At 45.5% G+C, this 20060-nt stretch overlaps 1 protein-coding gene across 1 annotated transcript in view; it reads left to right on the forward strand.

Annotated features, from left to right (window-relative positions):
- Positions 1–18304, forward strand: part of camkmt (calmodulin-lysine N-methyltransferase) — a 62307-nt gene extending 44003 nt beyond the window's left edge. The window contains exons 4-11 of the mRNA XM_088384618.1: positions 2656–2716; positions 3123–3174; positions 4632–4695; positions 7693–7759; positions 8514–8588; positions 11880–11943; positions 13553–13684; positions 17244–18304. Of these exons, the coding sequence (XP_088240744.1) occupies positions 2656–2716; positions 3123–3174; positions 4632–4695; positions 7693–7759; positions 8514–8588; positions 11880–11943; positions 13553–13684; positions 17244–17330 (602 nt within the window). The 3' untranslated portion in view covers positions 17331–18304. The remainder of the gene's footprint in view (positions 1–2655; positions 2717–3122; positions 3175–4631; positions 4696–7692; positions 7760–8513; positions 8589–11879; positions 11944–13552; positions 13685–17243) is intronic.
- Positions 18305–20060: the final 1756 nt, after the last annotated feature.

The raw sequence follows: 20060 nt of genomic DNA on the forward strand, positions 1-20060 counted from the left end.
AGACACAATGTTGAGCAAGCACACTCATTAATATTGTGACCGCTAGCTCAGAATAACAACTCTGACAATTACGCTAGTCGGCTAACAAAATGTATTTGACTCCTCCCCCCCCCCCCTTGTGATTTCTATTGCTGGGTTGGAGTCCTTCCTCAATTAAAACTTTGTCCCTTTTTTTTTTTTTTTTTTTTTTTTTATCCCTGCGCGCAACCTCATTAATCCACACATATGCTTTTCCAGCTATAACCGGACAGGTTGGAGCCTGCCGCTGATTACGTTCTATATTAAGCCGACACACACAAACACTTTCCTCATCTCGTAATTGAAGGTGAGAAATAATTTCATTATCCCCAGCAAAGAGTAATCTGCTCTCGACTCCTGATCCCTTCATTTCCTGCGAAGCACCTCTACCTGGGAGGTGAACACACACACACAGGCACACGGATCCCTGGGCTATTAATGTTATTGGAGTCCAGGATTTAGCATCAGCTTGACATATGCTTTACAAAGCTTTGCAACATCGCACTGCTTTCACACGCTTTTAATAAATAACTGCGACCAGCGTGATCTTTTAGTATCTGCCCTGGTCTCTTTCTTGCGTTTGTGTTTCTTTACCACCCTCTGCTGTTGGCGCAGCGGCCGTCTGTCTCTGGGAGCCGCGGTGACGCTCAGGCAGAGCGGATGGAGGAGGGCGGGGGTCAGAGGTCACCGTCAGTTTCCCGGACTGCGGGACAATAGCTGACATGCGCTCGTTGTCGAGGATGAAGTGTCAAGTGTCGGCGCAGAGTCTGCTTTGAGCTGTTGAAGCTTTACAACTCGCAGCAATGATTGTTTGAGTGGCTCATTTGCATGCCGACATCCATCCAACTCGTCAGCAGGTTGACATTTCCAACATACAATATCGCACTTCCACTGTTTTCTCATTCCTCATTATATGTTTAGTCTTGTAAAATTTCAATTATATGTAAAAACAATAAAACATTAGCAATTCCATGAGGGTAATCAAGATAGCAAAATATGATCATAATATGAATAAAATATACTATATATATTTTTTACAACTTTATTCAAATAATTCTTTCAGTATTCTTGTAATTTTTTTCATGAAATGACAACTTTTTGGGTTGTATTGCACCTTTATGTTCTTCATATTTTGATATTGTTTGCATAAAATTACTTATTTCTCCTTATCTTTTTCAACTAATCTGACTGATATTAAAATCTAGGGCAAAAGGTGTCATGTTATTCATGTATGATAACAATGTTATTCTGAAATATTTGTGGCTCTTATGCTTGACCTGTAGACTACAACTTTTTCTCGTATAAGGACCTCATTCTCATAATTTTTTTTTCTTGTAACCATTTCTGTCACAATATAATGACTTCATATTCTGGGACTTCTTTTCACATAATATATTTTTAATGCTCATAATATTACAAATGAAAGCAATACTCTCAAAGCGGCACACGTTTGCAATAATAGAGCTCGAGACTAACTTTGTGCACTGCTACACTGGTGCAATTGTAAGATGAAGGGCTTTTAGAAAATTTGGAGCAAAAGTGTTTCACTTTACTCTTGTCTTTGCAACTTTATTCTATTTGTGTTGCACGTCAACAACAAACTTGTGAGTGCTTACAGTAATTGAAGAGCCGCTTGTCTGCGTTGCGCCGCCAACCGATGGCCAAAATAGCACAACGACATTCAAAATGTCACCGTGCTCAAGCCCTACATACATTTCTTGACACTCGCTAGATATGTGTGTGTGAGTGTGTGTGTGTTTTCAAAAAGACATATTTGGACACTTTATCAATAGGCGTTATTAAATCCTGCTTGCTTCAGCTAATCTTGGCAAGCAGGAGCAAGTGTGCAAGGATGACACACACGTCACTCACACACACATACGCACGCATGCGTGCACTGATGTCCGCCCCATGACTTGAAGAGCGAGCGTTTGTAAGCCGCTTATTATATTGACCAGCTCCTTCTCCGGCAGACGGTGTCTGCTTTTTGCTCTCCTCTTCTTCATTCTCTCACTTTTTAAAGCAACTCCCCTTGCCTCCCACAATCTTCTTCTCATCCCACACAACTTCCTCACACACACACGCACACAATGGACACACAAACACGCCGATGCACGCGGCGCCAAAGCCGCAGCGTCTCCTTCAAAGCCAGAAAGCTGAAGGTTTATTCAAATGAATGTTTGCTTCTTCTACTGCCAAGGTGTGTGTTTGTGTGCGTGCGTGTGTGTGCGTTTGTGTGTGTGTGAATGACATGGCGGGCCTGAGCATCCAAGTGTGCGTTACATGCGCAGCAGAAGGAGAAGGGCTGACGGCAGGTGATAAGCCAGATAGGCCTGCATGCTGTGATTATCACCCAGTGGACCTCCTGACACACACACACACACACACACATGCACACACATGCACGCACGCACGCGCACACACACACACACACACACACACACAAACACATGATGAGAGCTGGAGTGTGTTGCAAGGATTAGGACAGACGGGCAGAAGAGTAAGACTTGGATGACGAGGTGAAAGCCACCAGAGAAGCAGACTGGAAAACAAACGTCCAATCGGCTTGCGTCTTATTGGAATCGATAATAAGCTGCTTTTGCTGTGACTTTTGTGTGCGTGTGTTTGTGTTCTCAGGTGTGTGGCCGTCAGAGGAGGCCATGGCTCATTACTGCCTGCACAACCGACACATGTTCACGTAAGTTCCCCATCACGCTATGCTACAGTGACATATTTCGACATTCATGAATCGGCAACCTTTTGGCTGACTCAGTTGCAAGCGCTTGTTTGCTGCCATGTGCCACATCATTTTTTTTTTTTACGGCTACCCGAAGGCAGGCTTTGATTTACATCGAAGGTAGAGCGTCACCCTTTGATTTCCTGTTTTAACATTCAAGAGGCAGGTAGTGAGGGGGGGGGGGCTATTGATTATCGGCCGGTGGAGTGAAGGTTAGCGAGACAGAAAGAGAAGGAAAAAAGAGGGAGGGATGAAGGCAGCTGTCATGAAAGTAGACAAGATGGGGGGCAAGGCCAGATGAAGAGAGGAAGAGAGTCAAAGTGGCATTTTCCACCAAGTGAACGTCTTCCCCTGTCTGTCCTGTTAGGGGCGCTGTTTGCGAGTTAGGAGGAGGGATGACCTGTCTCGCTGGACTCATGGTGAGGAAAACGCACATACACACAAACACACACACACACACACACACACACACGATTTGCGCTGAGGTGGAACCCGGACGGCGATGCGTGGTGACATCACCTTCCTGGGTCTCGAACGCACACGTTGACACGTCTCACTGTTATTAGCCGAGGTCTTGAGGGTTGTCCCATCGATCTCCTGCGCGCTCGCGTGCGTGCGCGTGCGAAACAGCAGCATTTTATCTCTGGCCAGTCGATACCGTCGTGTTTTGACATTGCTGGCTGGAGATGGAATCCGTCGTTCACACGTCTCCTTTTTCGTGGCCTTCCCGTGTGTGCGTGAGCGTGTGTCACTGACACTACAATCATGCGTTTGATCGTTTTTTGAAGGGTCATGTGCTCAATTTGGATCTCATACCATCGCTTTCAGTTCAAGGGCTCGATTTTCATGACCACCCTAAATCTTGTGCCAAGAGGGAGGGCTGCACTCCTGTGGAAGTGATCACGACTTCCACGATCCAAATGATTGCTGTGAGAATCGGCCAATCTGATGATCGGCATCGCAATCGGCAGCATAAAACCACGATTGCAACGCCACGAACCAAATGTCAGAGATTATGCAGGTCAAAGATGGTGACGAGCGGCCTTGGCTGGTGGACGCGGCTAGCGGCGAGCAGGCCAGGTCGGATTCCGCATCTTTCGGCCCGATGCCCCGTTTCGGCCCGTGGGCCACTTCCCGCGTCGGAGCAGATGGTGGCATACGTGTCGCTCGTTCCTGCCCTGCACGCTCACATGCCCCGCGGGCCGTGAACATGTGTGTGGCAAAGCATGAACATGTGCGCAGTCCCACCATGCTTGATGTCCGACTCGCCGTACGGTGACAGATAACGCCGCTTGGGCTTTGTCTGCATGCAAAGTGCCTTCAAAAACGAAGAGCGGGAAGGCAAAAAGGGCTTACAGTTAAGCACACACCTCTTTATCTCTGCCACGCGCACACACACGTCATGCACGCATGCACCATCCACTGCCACGTTCTCCCACTCCCATTTTTTTTCCCGTCTTCCACGACACCTCTCGCAGCCACAAAGTTACGTGAAGGGCATCAGGCAGGCCCGGCGAGCCGAGCGCAGAGTGACAGCGGCGGGCGGGCGAGCGAGAGAGTGAGTGAGCGAGCGAGAGTGATGGCTCGGCCCGATAAACAGCCGGCCGGCCGGCGTCAAATGAAAAGACTCGGCGCTTGCCATCATCCCCCTGTCACAATGCAATTACTGAACAGAGCGATAGCAAGATAGCGGCCCCCACCGCTAGCCGCCCTGATAAAAGTATTGACTGATTTGATTGAATGATTAAAATAATGCAGACATAGAAATGGGCTGAAGATAGAAAGGGAGGGTGGGGGGGAGGCCGTGGCGGGGCGTCTCGTGCAGATATGTCATTATCATGCGAGTTGCCCTCATCCGAGGCCGCTTTTGTTTCAGGTTGCCATTTGTGCTGACGCTGAGCAAGTGCTGCTAACCGACGGCAACGACAAGTGCGTTCAAAGTATCCTTTCATCCGACCGGGAAGCTTCCGAGTGCCGCCGCCACCGCCGCTGGGCTTTGATTTCAATGCGGTGAAAGCCGCAACTCTAGCACGTCGTCCCTGCAACGTTGTGGAAAACAGATGACGCATATTGCGAAATTCAACAACAAGCTTAAAAAATAACTACAATAAAAAAATGTTTTCCATTACTCCCTCACCAAATCAAATCAAGAGCAAAAGTCACAAAATTAACAACACGTTCATTAAATGCTTTCTGATTTAAAAAAAAAAAAAAAGAGTTTTCAGTCTCTATCTAGAAAAAGTAGTTTTCATTAAAAACACTTCAATTATTTTTCTATCTATAATCTATTTTTTCTCTTTTTTGGACAATCATAATAATCACCAAGGACATGCATTTTGAAGTCTAATTGTTTTTAATCATATACAATAATATAGTTTTAATATTATCTATTTTCCATTTATATTCCACTTCCTCCCGATTCCAACTCTATATTTATTTTCCAAGGAAATTATTTGCATCTTTATATTTTTAAAAAAAAATATCTTTTATGTTCTCGTTGGGCCATCTTGTCAATTTTTCCCAGCAACTTGCATCAATCCTGTTCCCTTTGCCCTCTCCGGCACTTCGCACAAACAAGAAAAGCAAGTTTTGCTGTGACAAAAGCAGGAAACGTGCAAAAATGCGTATTTCTTCCCCAACCACCAATTGGGCGCTTCCATATTTAGCCGTGCTTACAATATCTCGCAATGTCTCGTCCGGCAACGATCACAATGAGACCAAACAAAAACAGTGCGCAGACTGTAAGCTGCGCACACTTGTAGCAACAATGCACAGTTGACCCACCCACTTTGTTTCAACAGAACAAACACACACACACAGAAATTCGAAGGCGGATTTTGGCTCTCATGCGAACGGCCGCCGGTCTAGGCTACAATGGAAGCAGATTCGTGTGAATGGTGGTGAGATCTGTACTCACAGTTTTGACCTCATTCATAACACACACACACACACACACACACACACACACACACACACACACACACACACACACACACACACACACAAACACATGTGGAGGCCAGACTGTGCTACTTGCGCGACCTTCAATAATCGTCTTGAAAAATCAATGGAAATATTCCTTTAAGCATGATTGATGGCTGCTACTTGGCTGCAACTTGACTGATTTGAAAAGGTGGCTGCATATATTCCTTCACAATTTCCAAGAGCAACTTGAAGCCTCTCAGCTCAACTGAAATGCACAGAAATTCACACTAGCATCGTTAGCTGTCATACTTGTGTCAAACAAGTTCGTGCAAAATGTAACGACTCACTTATTGACTGTGTGTATGTAGCGTAGCCTAGCATAGCGTAACAGGAAGTGAATAATGAGGTTTGCTAAAGCTAATCCTGCGTTACGCTTTCAACGTTCTTAAGTGCCCCACAAGTGTATGACTAGCATAGTAGCCATAGCACAGCGTAGCTGTTGCAAAAATGTTGATGCATGTTTGCTAAAGACATCCCAACATTATGTCTTAACACAAACAAGACTTTCTGATTCTGACATTAGAACTTGTCAGGTCAGCCATATTGTGGCGTATGCCACTTTAGCTGCTCCAGCTGTATCACAATATGATGTTACCGCTATGACGACACCAAAAAACCTAAAGAAAAAGCAAACACTTCTTCAGCCTAACTCTATCACCTTTTTACCTGTGTGTGTGTGTGTGTGTGTGTGTGTGTGTGTGTGTGTGTGTGTGTGTGTGTGTGTGTGTGTGTGCGTGTGCGCACGTACGCTTGCTGACCTCTCCCCTAGTGGTATGCTGGTGATGGGATTACAGTAAGCCTCTGTCATCGCCATGCACAACACGCTGATGCACAGGTGTGTGTGTTTGTGGTGATGTGTGTTAGTTCAAATGTGACCTCAACCTACATCCTATACAGTCATACTTTAACTTACCACTGCCCCATATTTTTATTATTTTTTATTCCAAAGTAATATGATTATTAATATTTTAGTGGTATGTTGTAATAAAACGATAACACTTGACAGGGCACTCACACACTAAGAGGAAAATAAATTTGAATGGAATAAATTGCAGTTGCAAGTCAAGGCACCACTGTCGTTTCTGTGTGTGTCCCTTTCAAAGAAGGCCTCTTTATTTTTGATGTTTGGCTCTCGAGCTATCAATCTATACTGTATCAACACCTCGCTCTCTCTCCAGCTCATCGCATTGCTCTCTCTTGCCCTGGCGTCTTCGTCGATTGGATTTGTCTCTTTGCGGGCTTTAAAGACAAGCAAATCCTAATTGAATTGCGGTGCAACTCCACAGGCCAGTGTATTAATAGACACGTTGACATCAATCGGCCCGCCTTTGTGTGCGTGCGCGTGCACATGCGGGTTAAAAGCCTTTCAATTGATTCGCCGAGGGGGCGGGGGAGGGGGCGGCGACCTGCTTGTCCATTCTGCATCAAGAGTGGACGCATCGCAGTGTTTGTCCTCCAGATTGGCGTGTGTCCAAAAGCTTAGACAATGGGGCAACAACAACAAAAAAAACGATTTGAATCGGAAAATCAGTTTTGGGAGTGGGAGTGCATCGAATCGAATCTGTGCACTTTCGAATGAACCGTAACACGCTCTGTGAATCCAATCGTCTACAAGTGGACATTTTGTGGCCTTATAAGCTAATTTCCGCTCAGATATGCTCATACTGGAACTGTTCTGTTTATTTCAGAAGCTCTCATTTGATAGAGAATTTCCCGCTGGCACATTGTGTTCCGTCATGAAATCTGTTTTGGAAGGTTTTGTGTTTTGAAATGATTATTACAAAAGTATCGATTGCATTACACTGTGCAAGTGTTCCTAATGTTTTGGTCGGCAGTGTACAATGTAAGAACTCCAGTAAGGTTGTAGCTTTGTTGGAGCGTTTAGCAAGCTGCGCTCAGACGCACGAGAGGAGTTCAAAATGAAGGTCCCGTCCTTAACTGTTGCCCGTCAGATGTGCGAGGGATTGTCGAAAGAAATGAGAAAGCGGGGAAGTTCGGCTCGACGTGCGTCTCTACCAGGTGAGGATACGTTTTTATTTTCAATTTTTTTTAATACAAGTGTGTTGTTCTTCTCCAGCATCTGCAAGGTCACATGTTTGGCGGGCCGAGGGATGGCGCAGTACACAGTTGTCAGCGTAAATCGGGACCTCCAGCCATCACGCTAAATATCTTTGAATTGTCGCGGCGCTCTCTCCACAAGGCGCACTTCTCCTCTCGCTCGTCCCCCTCCCTCCTGCGCATATTTACACAAGTGGAAGATGAAGAGAAAAAGTCAACGTGTAATTAAGCCACATTACTTTGATGGTTTTCGTCGCAGATTACGGCAGGGTGCGATGCGATTGGACGACGGGAGGAAGGAGGGGCAGTGTAATGGTGTGTGTGTATATGTGTGTGCGCCCCCCTGCCGTGATTCGGGATTGTGTTTCTAGCGGAGCCCAATGATTTGTTTACAGAGTGTGATTAATGCCTAATTAATAATCCCTGCAATCTGACAGCGTGAGTGAGGGGAGCAAGCAAAGAGAAAATGGCTTCACGAGGAAGGAGAAAATGGCTCGATGCTGACCCTCCGCAAAACACTTTACAGCTTCGAGAGCAGAAGGAAAACATTGCACAGTACTCGTTAGCACCAAAAGATAACTTCGCGTTGAAGCTGCCAAATAGTGAGACCACCGCTGATTTAAAGTTCTGTGGCTGATGAGACATTGACATTGAGAAGATGTCAAACTTGGTGTCAGCTCAAAGAGTCTTGAACTTTGCCATTGTTTGGTTGCAGGGTGCTGAGGTGGGACTGCGAGCTGGACATCTCGACATTAGATGCCCATTTCGACGTTGTCATGTGTGCAGACTGGTAGGTGCTCACACGTGCACACACGAGCACTCTTTTATCTTGGCTGTAGGGTGACAGTTCTTGCGTGGCCCCCCCATCAGCGCCGGGACCTTCCCCCTCTGCGGGCCCACCTCACCCGTTCCATTTGACACTAAATTGCTTCGTTTTCATGCTCGGTGTCCCGGCAAATGGTTGACTTAGGCAAATTGCAAATAATTGCGCCTGGACGAGAGAGCGGACACAGGAAGATAAAGAGAGAGTTTGATGGGCGGAGAACAAGAGCCGACTGAAATGGAGCGAGGGCGATAATGCAATCATGGCAAATGCAAACAACACTAAAAAACATGGATGGCACAAAGAGAAAGACTCACTGTTTGAGGTCCCCAAATTGAATCATTATATTTTCGAAATATCGTACATTGCAATTGTCACGACATCATTAACATGTCCGCCAAGACAGAAAAATAATAGCTTTCTGGTCAGAGTTACTTTTTAAGACAAGTTAGCAGTAAAGTAACTCCATAAATTCTGTTTTCTAGGTACCTGCGGCAACTTGATTTCATGGAAACGATATTAGAATTTCGCTTGTGGGTGTTGAAGGGCAACGGAACACCTGCCGACTGCGTTAAGTGCAGCATTAGCCGACGCTATTCTTGTAATGTCACGCTAGCTCCAGGTAATAGCCGGCTCCAAAGCCACAGATTTGACATTGACACGCAATCGGGCGAGAAAGGAATCAATTACACGTAAAGTTGAGGACGTGTGTGTGTGTGTGTGTGTGCGGCACTTTCTGCTCGCTCCTTCCTCGAGCGATTGTGCGATAATTGCAGCGGCGGCGGTCCAAGAGTGACGGCTGACCGATTAATGGGCGCGTCATTGTGATGATCACCTGGGAAAAGGTCAACAAGGCGCCATCCACTTGGATTAATTAGATCTCCAACTGTGAACAGCCCGAGTGTGTGCGCAGAGCAGCGTAGCACTGACGCTGCGTGTCGTCGGGCCTCGTTCCCTTTGAATGTCATCCGATATCACCCGGCATCTTCTTTCATTTGGACAAAAGGGACTATTGTCTTAGCTCATCTCAAGTGGAAACATGCAAATTGCTCAACCATTACAGCATGTGCACTGTCCAAAAAAAAAAAATCAGATTTTTCAGCACTCAGATTTTTTTTTTTCATTGGTTTGTTCAGGTTTTTTTTTCAGTTTGATTTAATCCTAAGAATTAAACAGATCAATTAGTTCATAAAAGGGGGAACACTGGTTAGAACAACCGCCTCACAGTTTGGGGGTGCAGGGTTCAATTCCAACTGTGTGGAGTTTGTATGTTCTCCCCGTGCCTGGGAGGAAAAACGAATGTATGAAACAGCTAACCTAATTGTAAAATGCAACAAAGGAGTATCTCAAAAGAGTGAAATTGGAAAAATTCAGCACTAAAGCTATTCATGATTCTTCCTGATGAAAGATATTTTCATGTATACGCTAAATATGTATTTAGCAACAAAATTCTGATGTCTGTTGATTGTCTCAATTGTTGCACCGATTGCGTTGTCTCCGTGACTGAATGTGAGCGTGCGTGAGACGGAAGCAGGCATGCCTCCGGTGGCACAAAATACTTGGCGGCGCAATTTGGCCTACTGGAGTCTTCCAAAAATCCCGCCATGTGTAGACACCGAGATAAAAGCCTGAGAATGTGGCGATTGCTGAGCTACAAGACAACGGCGTTGGGATGCTTCGTCAAAGCGGAATCGCGCACGAGGAGTCTCAAAAGCATGCGCACTCCACTTACAAATTAGGCCACCAAAACGCTGCCCCTGACTTGCTGGTCTGTTACAAAAATAACTCACTGGTGATGGGACATCGTGATTTCCCAGGAATGTTCAATTATTAGTCATTTTTTGATGAACTGAAGCCACAGCGGTGATGTCATCTGTTTGCGCCATTTCCCCTGATGATCCTCGTCAACGTGACAATTATAGACACACGCCCCAGTGGTGCACTTTGTCCTTGTGTGCGTGTCCCGGTCAACACGAGACAATAGGCTGGTCGTCAAGGCCGAGACCACTCAATTTGCGAGTCCATAAAGCGGCGACGCCTTGTTGCTTTGCATGCACTTGTTGAAGGGACGTCACAAAGATCCAGAACGTTAAAACTGCATTTTTGTTTAACATTTCTGTTTTTGCTTGACAACTCCCCCCCGGCCCCTGTGCTAATATCTTTTAGCAGACATAATAATGACTCATTTTGTCCGGTGGCCTCTCAGTGACACTTTGTCCTTCCCTTGCACTTTTGTGTGTGTGTCTGTGTGTGCGAGCCAGCGCCTCCACCCAAGCCGCTGGCTTCCTCGTTGCTCCTCGCCGCCCGCTCTTCCTCTCCCAGTCGATACGCGTGGCAAAGTAAACCAAACACAAACTTCTCACCTTTCAAGGCAAATAAAGCTCAGCCCCGCGCCGACCTCGACAAGAAAAATAAACTCCACTTAAGTCCAACGTGCGCACATCCTGCTTTGAATTCAAGCATTGGAAATATGTACGCCATGCAAATCAACAAAAGGAATTTGACTTTTTTTGCCGGTCCACAATGAAGCCACAAGCTCCAGTTGGGCGTGCGGGATTAGGCCAAATCTCCATTGTTGCATTTTAGGCAAATTAATCAGATCTCATCTGGCATGATAAGCAAATGCATTTTTTGGGGGTGGGGTCTTTGGGTTGGATTGTTCTGATTATTTAAGTTATTGCTCTTTTTCATATGGCTTGACTTGAGATTTTACTTTCAGGGGTAATAGTGGGCTCGCATGGGTTAGCATCAAAGACATTTTTTGGGTTGTATGGTGCACTCAATGATGTACTGCAGCAATTTGAACAGATTTTATTTAATTACATGACCTTTTTAAATATAATTAATTTTCCGTTTTTATGACTAACTCATTTGATTTGCCACACCCCAAATATGCTCCCCTCTTTTGAAACGATGTGCTAAGCCAAAACAGGCGTCATCTCAGCGCGATGGATTTGTGTATGCGCGTGCACGTCTTTACTCTCTTCTTCATTCCTCTCAGTGCTTCGATAACGGGCCGAGTTCAATACGCACTTGGCGCCCTGCTCGTAAACTCATGCAAATTGTTTTTTGCCTTCCCGTCATCGTGCGAGTCGATTTGTCAACAAAATCAAAATAAACACAACGCTGCCTTATCTGCAGCTGCCATCACGAAAATGCGCACTAACGGGACTCTCTGTCTCTGTCTCTCTCTCTCTCTCTCTCTCTCTCTCTCTCTCTCTCTCTCTCTCTCTCTCGCTCCCCTTCTCCCCCTCCCAGTTTGTTTCTCGACCAATACAGAAGCAGCCTGGTTGATGCTATAAGGAGATTACTGCAACCCAACGTAAGTGTGTGTGTGTGTGTGTGTGTGTGTGTGTGTGTGTGTGTGTGTGTGTGTGCATGCATGCATGTGTGTGTGTGTGTGTCTGTGTGCGTGTCTACTGTATGTATCTGTGGCTGTGCTTATCCACTCTCCTCAATCATAATTAGGCCTCAGCACACATTAATAGTGTGACAGGATTAATATCATGTAATGCTTTAATGCTTATGCAGCGCTCTGATCTGTGGGGCTCTGCTTCCTGGCCTCCCCTTCATCATAAATCCCGGGCAACTTCTCCCTTTTGGCCCCGCGATAAGACCCCATGCTGCGACAGCCAAAGCAGATGGCCAAGTGTGTGTGTATGTGTGTGTGTGGGAATAAAAGCAAAAGGCTGGAAGAGATAGGCTTGAGATTTCGCTTCATCTCAAGGAAGCAGGTCGCGTTTTAAGTACAGAGGCCAGGATGGTGGCAGGAGTTTGTAAAAAGGAGATGAAAACGCCACTGATGGAAGACCACGAAAGGAACGCACGCGGACAGGAAGGCAAACCAGGAATTGATGCGTGACTTACACACAAAAGTTGAGGACGAATTAGAAGGCAGATCACACAAAAAGTATTATTATTTTCATTAAGGCTCCAATGATTTGAAAACAATCCATCAGTTCTCTGAAATGACACTGTCTTTTCTCATAAGAAACAAACTCCTGTTGCAGACCACCCGCTAGGCTTTTTTATTTATTGCCATGGAAACTCATCTTTATAATTATTATCTCATAAATCTCACAAACTAAAGCAAAACAGGGAAACTATGGTGTCGTGCGGGAAGTCTGAAGTCTTGTTGCAGCTTATACAAAAAAACCTTGCCAGAAAATAGAAGAAGTAAATGTGTTTCCAGTCGGACGTGGTATCCCTCTGCGCGCTAACAACGACGTCACGCCGAGCACGCGTGCCGTCGCCGTCTCTCACTAATATGATCATATCTCCTGCTTTAATAAGAGATAATTCGTCAGCTAATGTGATTTGAGCGGCGGCCATCAGACAAAACACGAATGCCACCGAGAGCAGAGCCCCGCCCAATATTGAATCATTTGCTAAGCTGATTAAACAATTCCGCTTGTCTCGGGTAATGGCATTCATTTGTCGTTTGGGACAAAGGTGCGCCATCCGGGTGGCCCGATCCTCTTCATCAGATGATTTGAGTCTGGCTCGGGTTGTGTGAGTGTTTGATTTCTCATCGGAGGGGGTTTGCACATAGAGCACGGCACGTTTGGATCAAACAAGAACAACACAAAAAGTGTCCGACTAACCGAGCCCCCCCGCTGTTTCCTGCGCTTGTGTGTTAATTTGCGTGTTTGTACGTGCTTGTCTCGGTGCTCCGTTTAATTAGAACAATAACAACACGATCAGCGTGAAATAAAACTCAAAGCTGGAGGATTTCAAAGAAACTCTGAACCTGTTGGTAATCCTCTTAATACTTGCACGACGTCTCACAAACACACACATATATACACACGTGCGTGCTCTCATTTCCACGCAGCTTTGATTTGTTTTGTTGACAAAATAAAAGGATGGTGTATGTTCAGGACTGTGGTCTTTGTGTGACAATTTATCATTGACATTGTTTTCTGGGCCAGGGCGTGGCCTTGGTGTTGGCCCCGCTTCGAGGCGACACCCTGCGGATGTTCTGCCAGCTGGCCCGGCAGGCCGGACTCCTGGTGGCTCAACAGCGGCAGTACGACGTGCACGTGTGGGATGTGCATCTGAAGGTACGACCCGATGGCCGTTGATGCTTTTTAGACTTTTAATCGGCCGGCCGGCCAGCCAGCCAGCCAACTTTGGAAGTTGCAGCTCATTCATCACCCTAACCACGCAAGTCCCAACAAAGAGCTTGAGCTGCCATTAAAATGGCGTCCGAGTGAATAGATGGTGACTCGGGCAGCCGTGCTCCGCTCTTATTTTCAAGCCTCGTGCCATTGATAACCGTTGTCAATAAGTCTGTCGACGCACGTTTGTAAGCATCTAGAAACTAGCCGCTTTAACCCGGCGCGTGAAGGGAGGCGGTGGCAGAAAGCAGCCGAGTTAAAAGAAGCGGCGTCCTGCTGGCGACTCCATTGACACAATGAGTGGACACCGAGCAGCGCGCCCAATTGGGCTGGCGCCTGCTCACCGACACTGCTGCGACAATTGCTGCGACAATTGCGCTGTCAAGTGCGCCATCCAGTCCCTCACTGAGACACCTTTGCTCCTTTCAACTTATCACAGAGTGCCACGTAAAAAATGTCCCATTTTCATATTCATATTATAATGTCATATTCATATTCAGAACATGTAAACAAGCAGAAGCTGCTGTCTGTCACAGCTTTCACCCTGACGCTCCCACTTGTCATCATCACACCACACTCCACTAAGCTCCGCCTCTTAAAGGCACATTTACACAGACATCATTTTCTAACGATATACTTTATGCTTGCTATTTGTTTGATTACAGAATGTTTACTCATGTTTTAATAAGTCAAAACAATTTATCGCATGTGCAGAGTAAAACTTTAGAAAAAAATGTACATAGTCTATAAGGCGGGTTTGGACCAATTTAGGGGTTCACTCCATTTATGTAACAATATATTGTAGCTGTTTCTAATATTTTGGTCTTCTCATGCAGCTGCCACTGTGTTTTGAAAATACTGAGGAATGAATCGATCACGCACACACACACACACACACACACGCACACACACACCACATCTAGGGGTCAGGTGCTGCATACAAAAACGAAAATAACTTGGAGTGTCCCCCTCATATCTGAAGGTGATTAAGTCTCCTCTGCTTATCTTCTGATAAACATACCAAAAAAATCGGTGTGGTGGATTTATAAGTGTGTGCGTGGCCCCGACTCATCATGCTAACACACACAAAAAAGCAGAGAGAGAGAGTTATATCACCAGCTCGCACAGCCCAGACATCACTTAGATGGCATATTGGCCAGACATGACACACAAACGTAGCATGTGATGATATCACACCCGAACATGCACGCGGAAAACACACAGACACACACATACAGACACACACACACACACGCGCACACACATGGCAATGAGCAGCTGCTCCTCATTTGCGCTACAGATTAGCTTTCCTTAACTAGATGTGTTTACTTGCAGTGGGAGCAGCAAGAAACAAGACAATATCGCAACCTGCAGCCCAACACGCATACACACAATGTGGATTTGCATGTCATGTCAGCTTACGACCATCAAAGCAGAAAGCCAAACGCTTGAGTCTGTGGGAGACGAGACACTGAAAAGTGTCCTAGAAAAAAAAAAGCTAGTCTGGAGCCCTGAAGTTGTTTTACATACGTGTAATTTTCTTTGTTTTGTACATTCATATTCATACTTGCTAAAGTAAAAGGAATAATATAGCTAATTGACTTTTTGTGTCTTGAAAAACTCAAGTGTGGCCCACTTATATCTCAGATTGCAATGTGACAGGTAGAAAAATATTCATTGCTATATTTAGCTCCAATATATCAACTTGAAAATGTCCCAATAGGTGGTCAGAGGATTATTTCCATAGCATTCATTGCCTTGGTGTTCCTCCTAGAATACATTTTGAATGTTATTTATGGCACACGTTTTCATCCCTCGAGAGAACTTCGTAACTTAATTTTTTTGGGTGAGCAAAATGCTCCAGTCACAATTGTGGTCAGCTGCAAGCTTGCATTTTTAGTTCCAAAAGTAACCCCCCAAAAAACGTGAGTGTGTGTGTGTGTGTGTGTGTCTGTGCGTGCGTGCGTGCGTGCGTGTGTGTGTGTGTGTGTTACGACAGGCAGCCGACAGGGCTAGCGCGTTATCCTCTTATCCCCACTGTTGTGGAATAGAGAGGCAAGCAGCTGGAGGGACTGCAAGCAGCCTGATAATGCCGCCGCTATTTTCTAACCCGCCATCTTAATCTTGTTACTCAAATGGTTGTGAAGAGAGAGTCATGAATTTTAATTTCTCTCTCTCACACACACACACACACTCACACGGCGCAGGAGTACATCCTCCGTCTTTTGCACATGCATAAGCAGAAGCTTCCGTCCGCCGCTGCCTCCCTCACTCGGAAAACTACAGCCTCCATCGTCTTGCGCTTCTTCATTCACACAAACACGATTTTGCAGAAGCGTTTGGAAGAGTTTGTTTCACGACTCTTTTTTTAAAAAATGAATGGCGCTCAGATAAGAAATCTGTCGATTCTCAACCAACGAGGTACCCAAATAGAGTCCAAAAGAACCAGACACTGGGAATGCAGGGGAGGGGGCGGTGCTGAACGAGCTATAAGGGAGTATTTCAAAACTCAGGTAGGACTGAAATAATCAGGAGCAAAAATAATAATTGGCTAGTAATAAATAAATTAGGTACCTCAACAATAACAATTAGGGACTGAAATCATCAGAAATGCAGTGACATGCTATTGTGGCCGTTTGGTTTAAACGTGACTTTTCCTAGAGAGACCTCCAAATGATCCCCCCTCCCATCTGTAGTCCCATCTCGTCCACTTCCTCCCCGGCGTGCCGATGTTGAAATGTAGAGGCCACACAAGTGACTGGAAGGGGGCACAGAAGCGGCGGCCAAAGTGCCACTAAAAGAAACGACTTGCACCTTGCAAAGAAAAAAAGGAGAGAGACAGAGAGAAAAGGTTGGGGGGGTTGAGAGGCAATTTCGGCAGCCACCCATGAAGCTGATTAGGCAGCCTGCGATCAGGAGGAACAGCTTTGCTTGTTAAACTTTTCACCTCTGCCAGCTCTCAGCCGTCCTCGCCCCCTCCCTCACCTGTTTTCCTTTCCTTCCCTTCCTCCGACATGTATCGCCTCCCTGGCAGCATTTTAATGTGACTGCTACTCCACACAGCGCCCATCGGAGAGCGTTTTTTTGTGGGATGGGAGGGGGGCCTATCCAGGCAGCTGCACCTCCACGCCCCTTGGGCCGATGGCGCTCCCTCTTCTTCCTCCTTCTCTCTTCAAGGGAGGGGCGGGGGGGTGTCACAGGTTCAACCACCGGCTGGTGCCTGGAGGGGCGATAACGCAAGTGCAATGGAAAGGGAGGGGGGCGGGGTCAAAGTCATCAGCTACAGACAATAAGTAGCTACGGAAAATCTTTGGTACGTATGTAACAAGAATCGAGTCCCAAAGTAGCTGCGTAAAACCAAGTACTGAGATCACCAGTCACCAAGAAAAGTGGACAGAATAGAAGCAGGTCCAAAATGAGCCAGAGTACTGGCAAATTCAACAAGGACCGCCAAATACAGATGCTGAAATGTCAACTGAGCGTGTATTGTGTCCATGTTCAGATGCTGCGAGAAGGCAAAGAAGCGTACGACGAGAACATCCACTACCCTCTGCTCCTCACCTTGACCAAAGGATCTCCAGCTCAGTGAAGTATGGACACGCACATCGCCAGTGGTTCTGGTTCTGCGGGTGCGCGTGGTGCCTTTCGTCAACACTGTGATCGGCTGCTGAGCGTCCATATTCCTCTGGACTCACCAGATCTGTGAACAGTGACATGTAACACTCTAAACTAAAACAGCTGCTCAAATTGGGTCAGAGTCACTGTCGAGTTCTCTACACCCATTTCATGGCGAGCGACACAACGGGATGTTTACATTCAACTTCCTTCAACTTCAGCACACAACAAAACTGTGTCCAAAATGCGCAAATCCTGACTTCAACCCAAAATAATGAGCCCACATTTGAGTAAACGTAGCCTATTTTCCTCCAAGTCTAAAAGCTGAGTGGCTTAGTAAAACAACCCAACCTTTTCATCTTTTTTGCTGCCATCTGCTATTAACACCAGAATAGACCATTCAAACTTTAACTTTAGCTGTTTTGCTAGTTTTCAAAATGGCCGACGCTTTTAGCGCTGTTATATAAACTAGGATTTTCAAATGGAAGGAAACGTTTCTTAGGACTTCATGAATGCAGCTAACGTGGAATAAGAGAAGTTCTAAAAAAAAGTCTTGCTTCGAGCCTTGCTTCTGAATTAGTTGCCCCGAAAGGCTTAGTGAATGTGTTCACCCAGTCAAATCTTTTTGCCGTTTACAATGTGAAATGATGTCTGTATGTCCAAACACTCAACTCTTGAGTACTCAACGATACCGATACCAAATAACTGATACATTTGGCCTCCTCGTAGTTACGAGAATTTTTCTGACGATGACAAAATATTGTTTACCGTGTTTGTCTGGAAAAGTGGTTTTGAAATTCAAAATCCTGCCGACCGTAAAGTTTTCACTGTGTTTTCCAAATGGCCTTGAGACCAAATTTGTTGGTTTCTTACCTCGGCTTCACTGTTATCCATCAGTGCAATATCATCTTGCCACTCAATAAACGCAACGATCGACACATTCTCAGACTATTTGGATTTGATTTCTCTCTCGGCTTTGGCATTGACTGGAAGCAAAAGAGTGAGTGTTTGTCATCGCGGCTCAACGTTCTTGTGGCCAAATCAGCGTGTCGACACCTCGTGTGTGTTCTTATTGTCCAGAATTAAGGCGTTAAATGCTTACAGATGTAATAAAGTTTCCTCGGGCCCCCCGATTGGCTGCGGCCTGCCTTTTCAAACACAATGGCCTCCTGCAGGCTAAGCTGGTGCCAGACAAGCTAACACACGCACACGCACATACATATCAAGCCCAGTCAACCGTCTTCCCCTCCTCAGGAATAAAAGAGAGAGGGATAAAGACGGGAGGGAGTGCAGCTAATCCTGCAGCCTCACTCTTCTGTTTATCAGCGAGGAGGAGGAGGAGGGAGGAGGAGGGTGAGTTGTCAGAGAGGGAGGGACTACTAGCGAGGCCTCTTGATCGGTTCTCCTCCCTTGCGCCCATCACCGGCCACGGCCGAGGAGACAAAGTGCCAAAATGGCGAGACGAGATCGAAGCAGTCGGCCTTCTACAAATAAAGACATGTGAGTGAAAGCGAGCGATTGAGCGGCCGAGCGAGTGATCGAAGAAGAAAAAAAAAAAGAAGGGAGGCAGAGTGGTCCCCGACTCCACACAAGGGCCCCATTAACTTGACCACTTGCCCTTTGCACACAAAGGCAGGGCCGGCCCACCGCCACTCCCACCCAATTATCCACGATTAGGCTCAGTGCACTGTGTCAAGATGGAGGGGGAGGGAGCGAGCGAGGGAGGACGGAGTGAGAGAACCAGAGAATAAAGCGGCAACCAAAGAGAGGATGGACCACTAAAGAAAACACAAAAGTAGGCGAAAAGTTTCCATGTCAGCCAGTGTAGGAAGGAGGCTTACTGGACACTTCATTAGGTACACCTGCTTGCTTATTGATGGCACGCAATGAGAGATGCAAAATTCTAAAATATACTAAGACAGCATTTTCTTCTTTTGAAGTTTGACCGCTGTAAGCTTGCGCAATATACATTTTACCGTGTCTCGTCATATACAGCCATGATGGCCTCCAACTGTTGTCAGAAATATTACAAAATAGGACATTTGATATTAGAGTTATATTGATTAAAACCTGATGACAGATTCAGAATCAGTGCAAGAAAATAGCTCGAAAAAATTACTTGCATCTCTGATTTAACATTTGTTAATTAGTGATGATGATGATGATGATGATGATTATTGTGTGAAGGCCATCGCCTTCACACATATTTATTATTATTATTATGCTCATGATAATATTGATAATACTTCAAGTGACTAGCTAGGCTTCCCGATCGTTCTTCTAGTTGCTTTTAATGAATGCTACGCATATAATAAATAAGATAATAAATAAAATAATTATTATTAATTATTATTATAATTATTATAAATAGTCATTCAAAAATCCAGTTAATTTTTTTAAGTACACACACACAGCAGCGCTTTATAGTCTAATAAAATTAACAACTAAAATTAAAATGGACACTCAAACAACACACTCAATATGCAACCTGAATGGATAATTACTTTTGTAATATAATCGAATGAGCGGTACAGAAAATGGATGGATGGATGAATGGATTAACTGTAAGAACGTCCCTCGTTAACGAGTGTTGAAAGATTCATCAATAAATTAGTTTAGAATGAGCTTAACTTAACGTAGTGACCAATACAACTAAAACCAAAAATAATCTCAGAAGTCGACTAAGAAAACATTTTTAAAAACC

This window comes from Syngnathus floridae, chromosome 9 (assembly GCF_059516105.1).
Source record: "Syngnathus floridae isolate MCC-2025c chromosome 9, RoL_Sflo_1.0, whole genome shotgun sequence".
NCBI classification, from domain to species: domain Eukaryota; kingdom Metazoa; phylum Chordata; class Actinopteri; order Syngnathiformes; family Syngnathidae; genus Syngnathus; species Syngnathus floridae.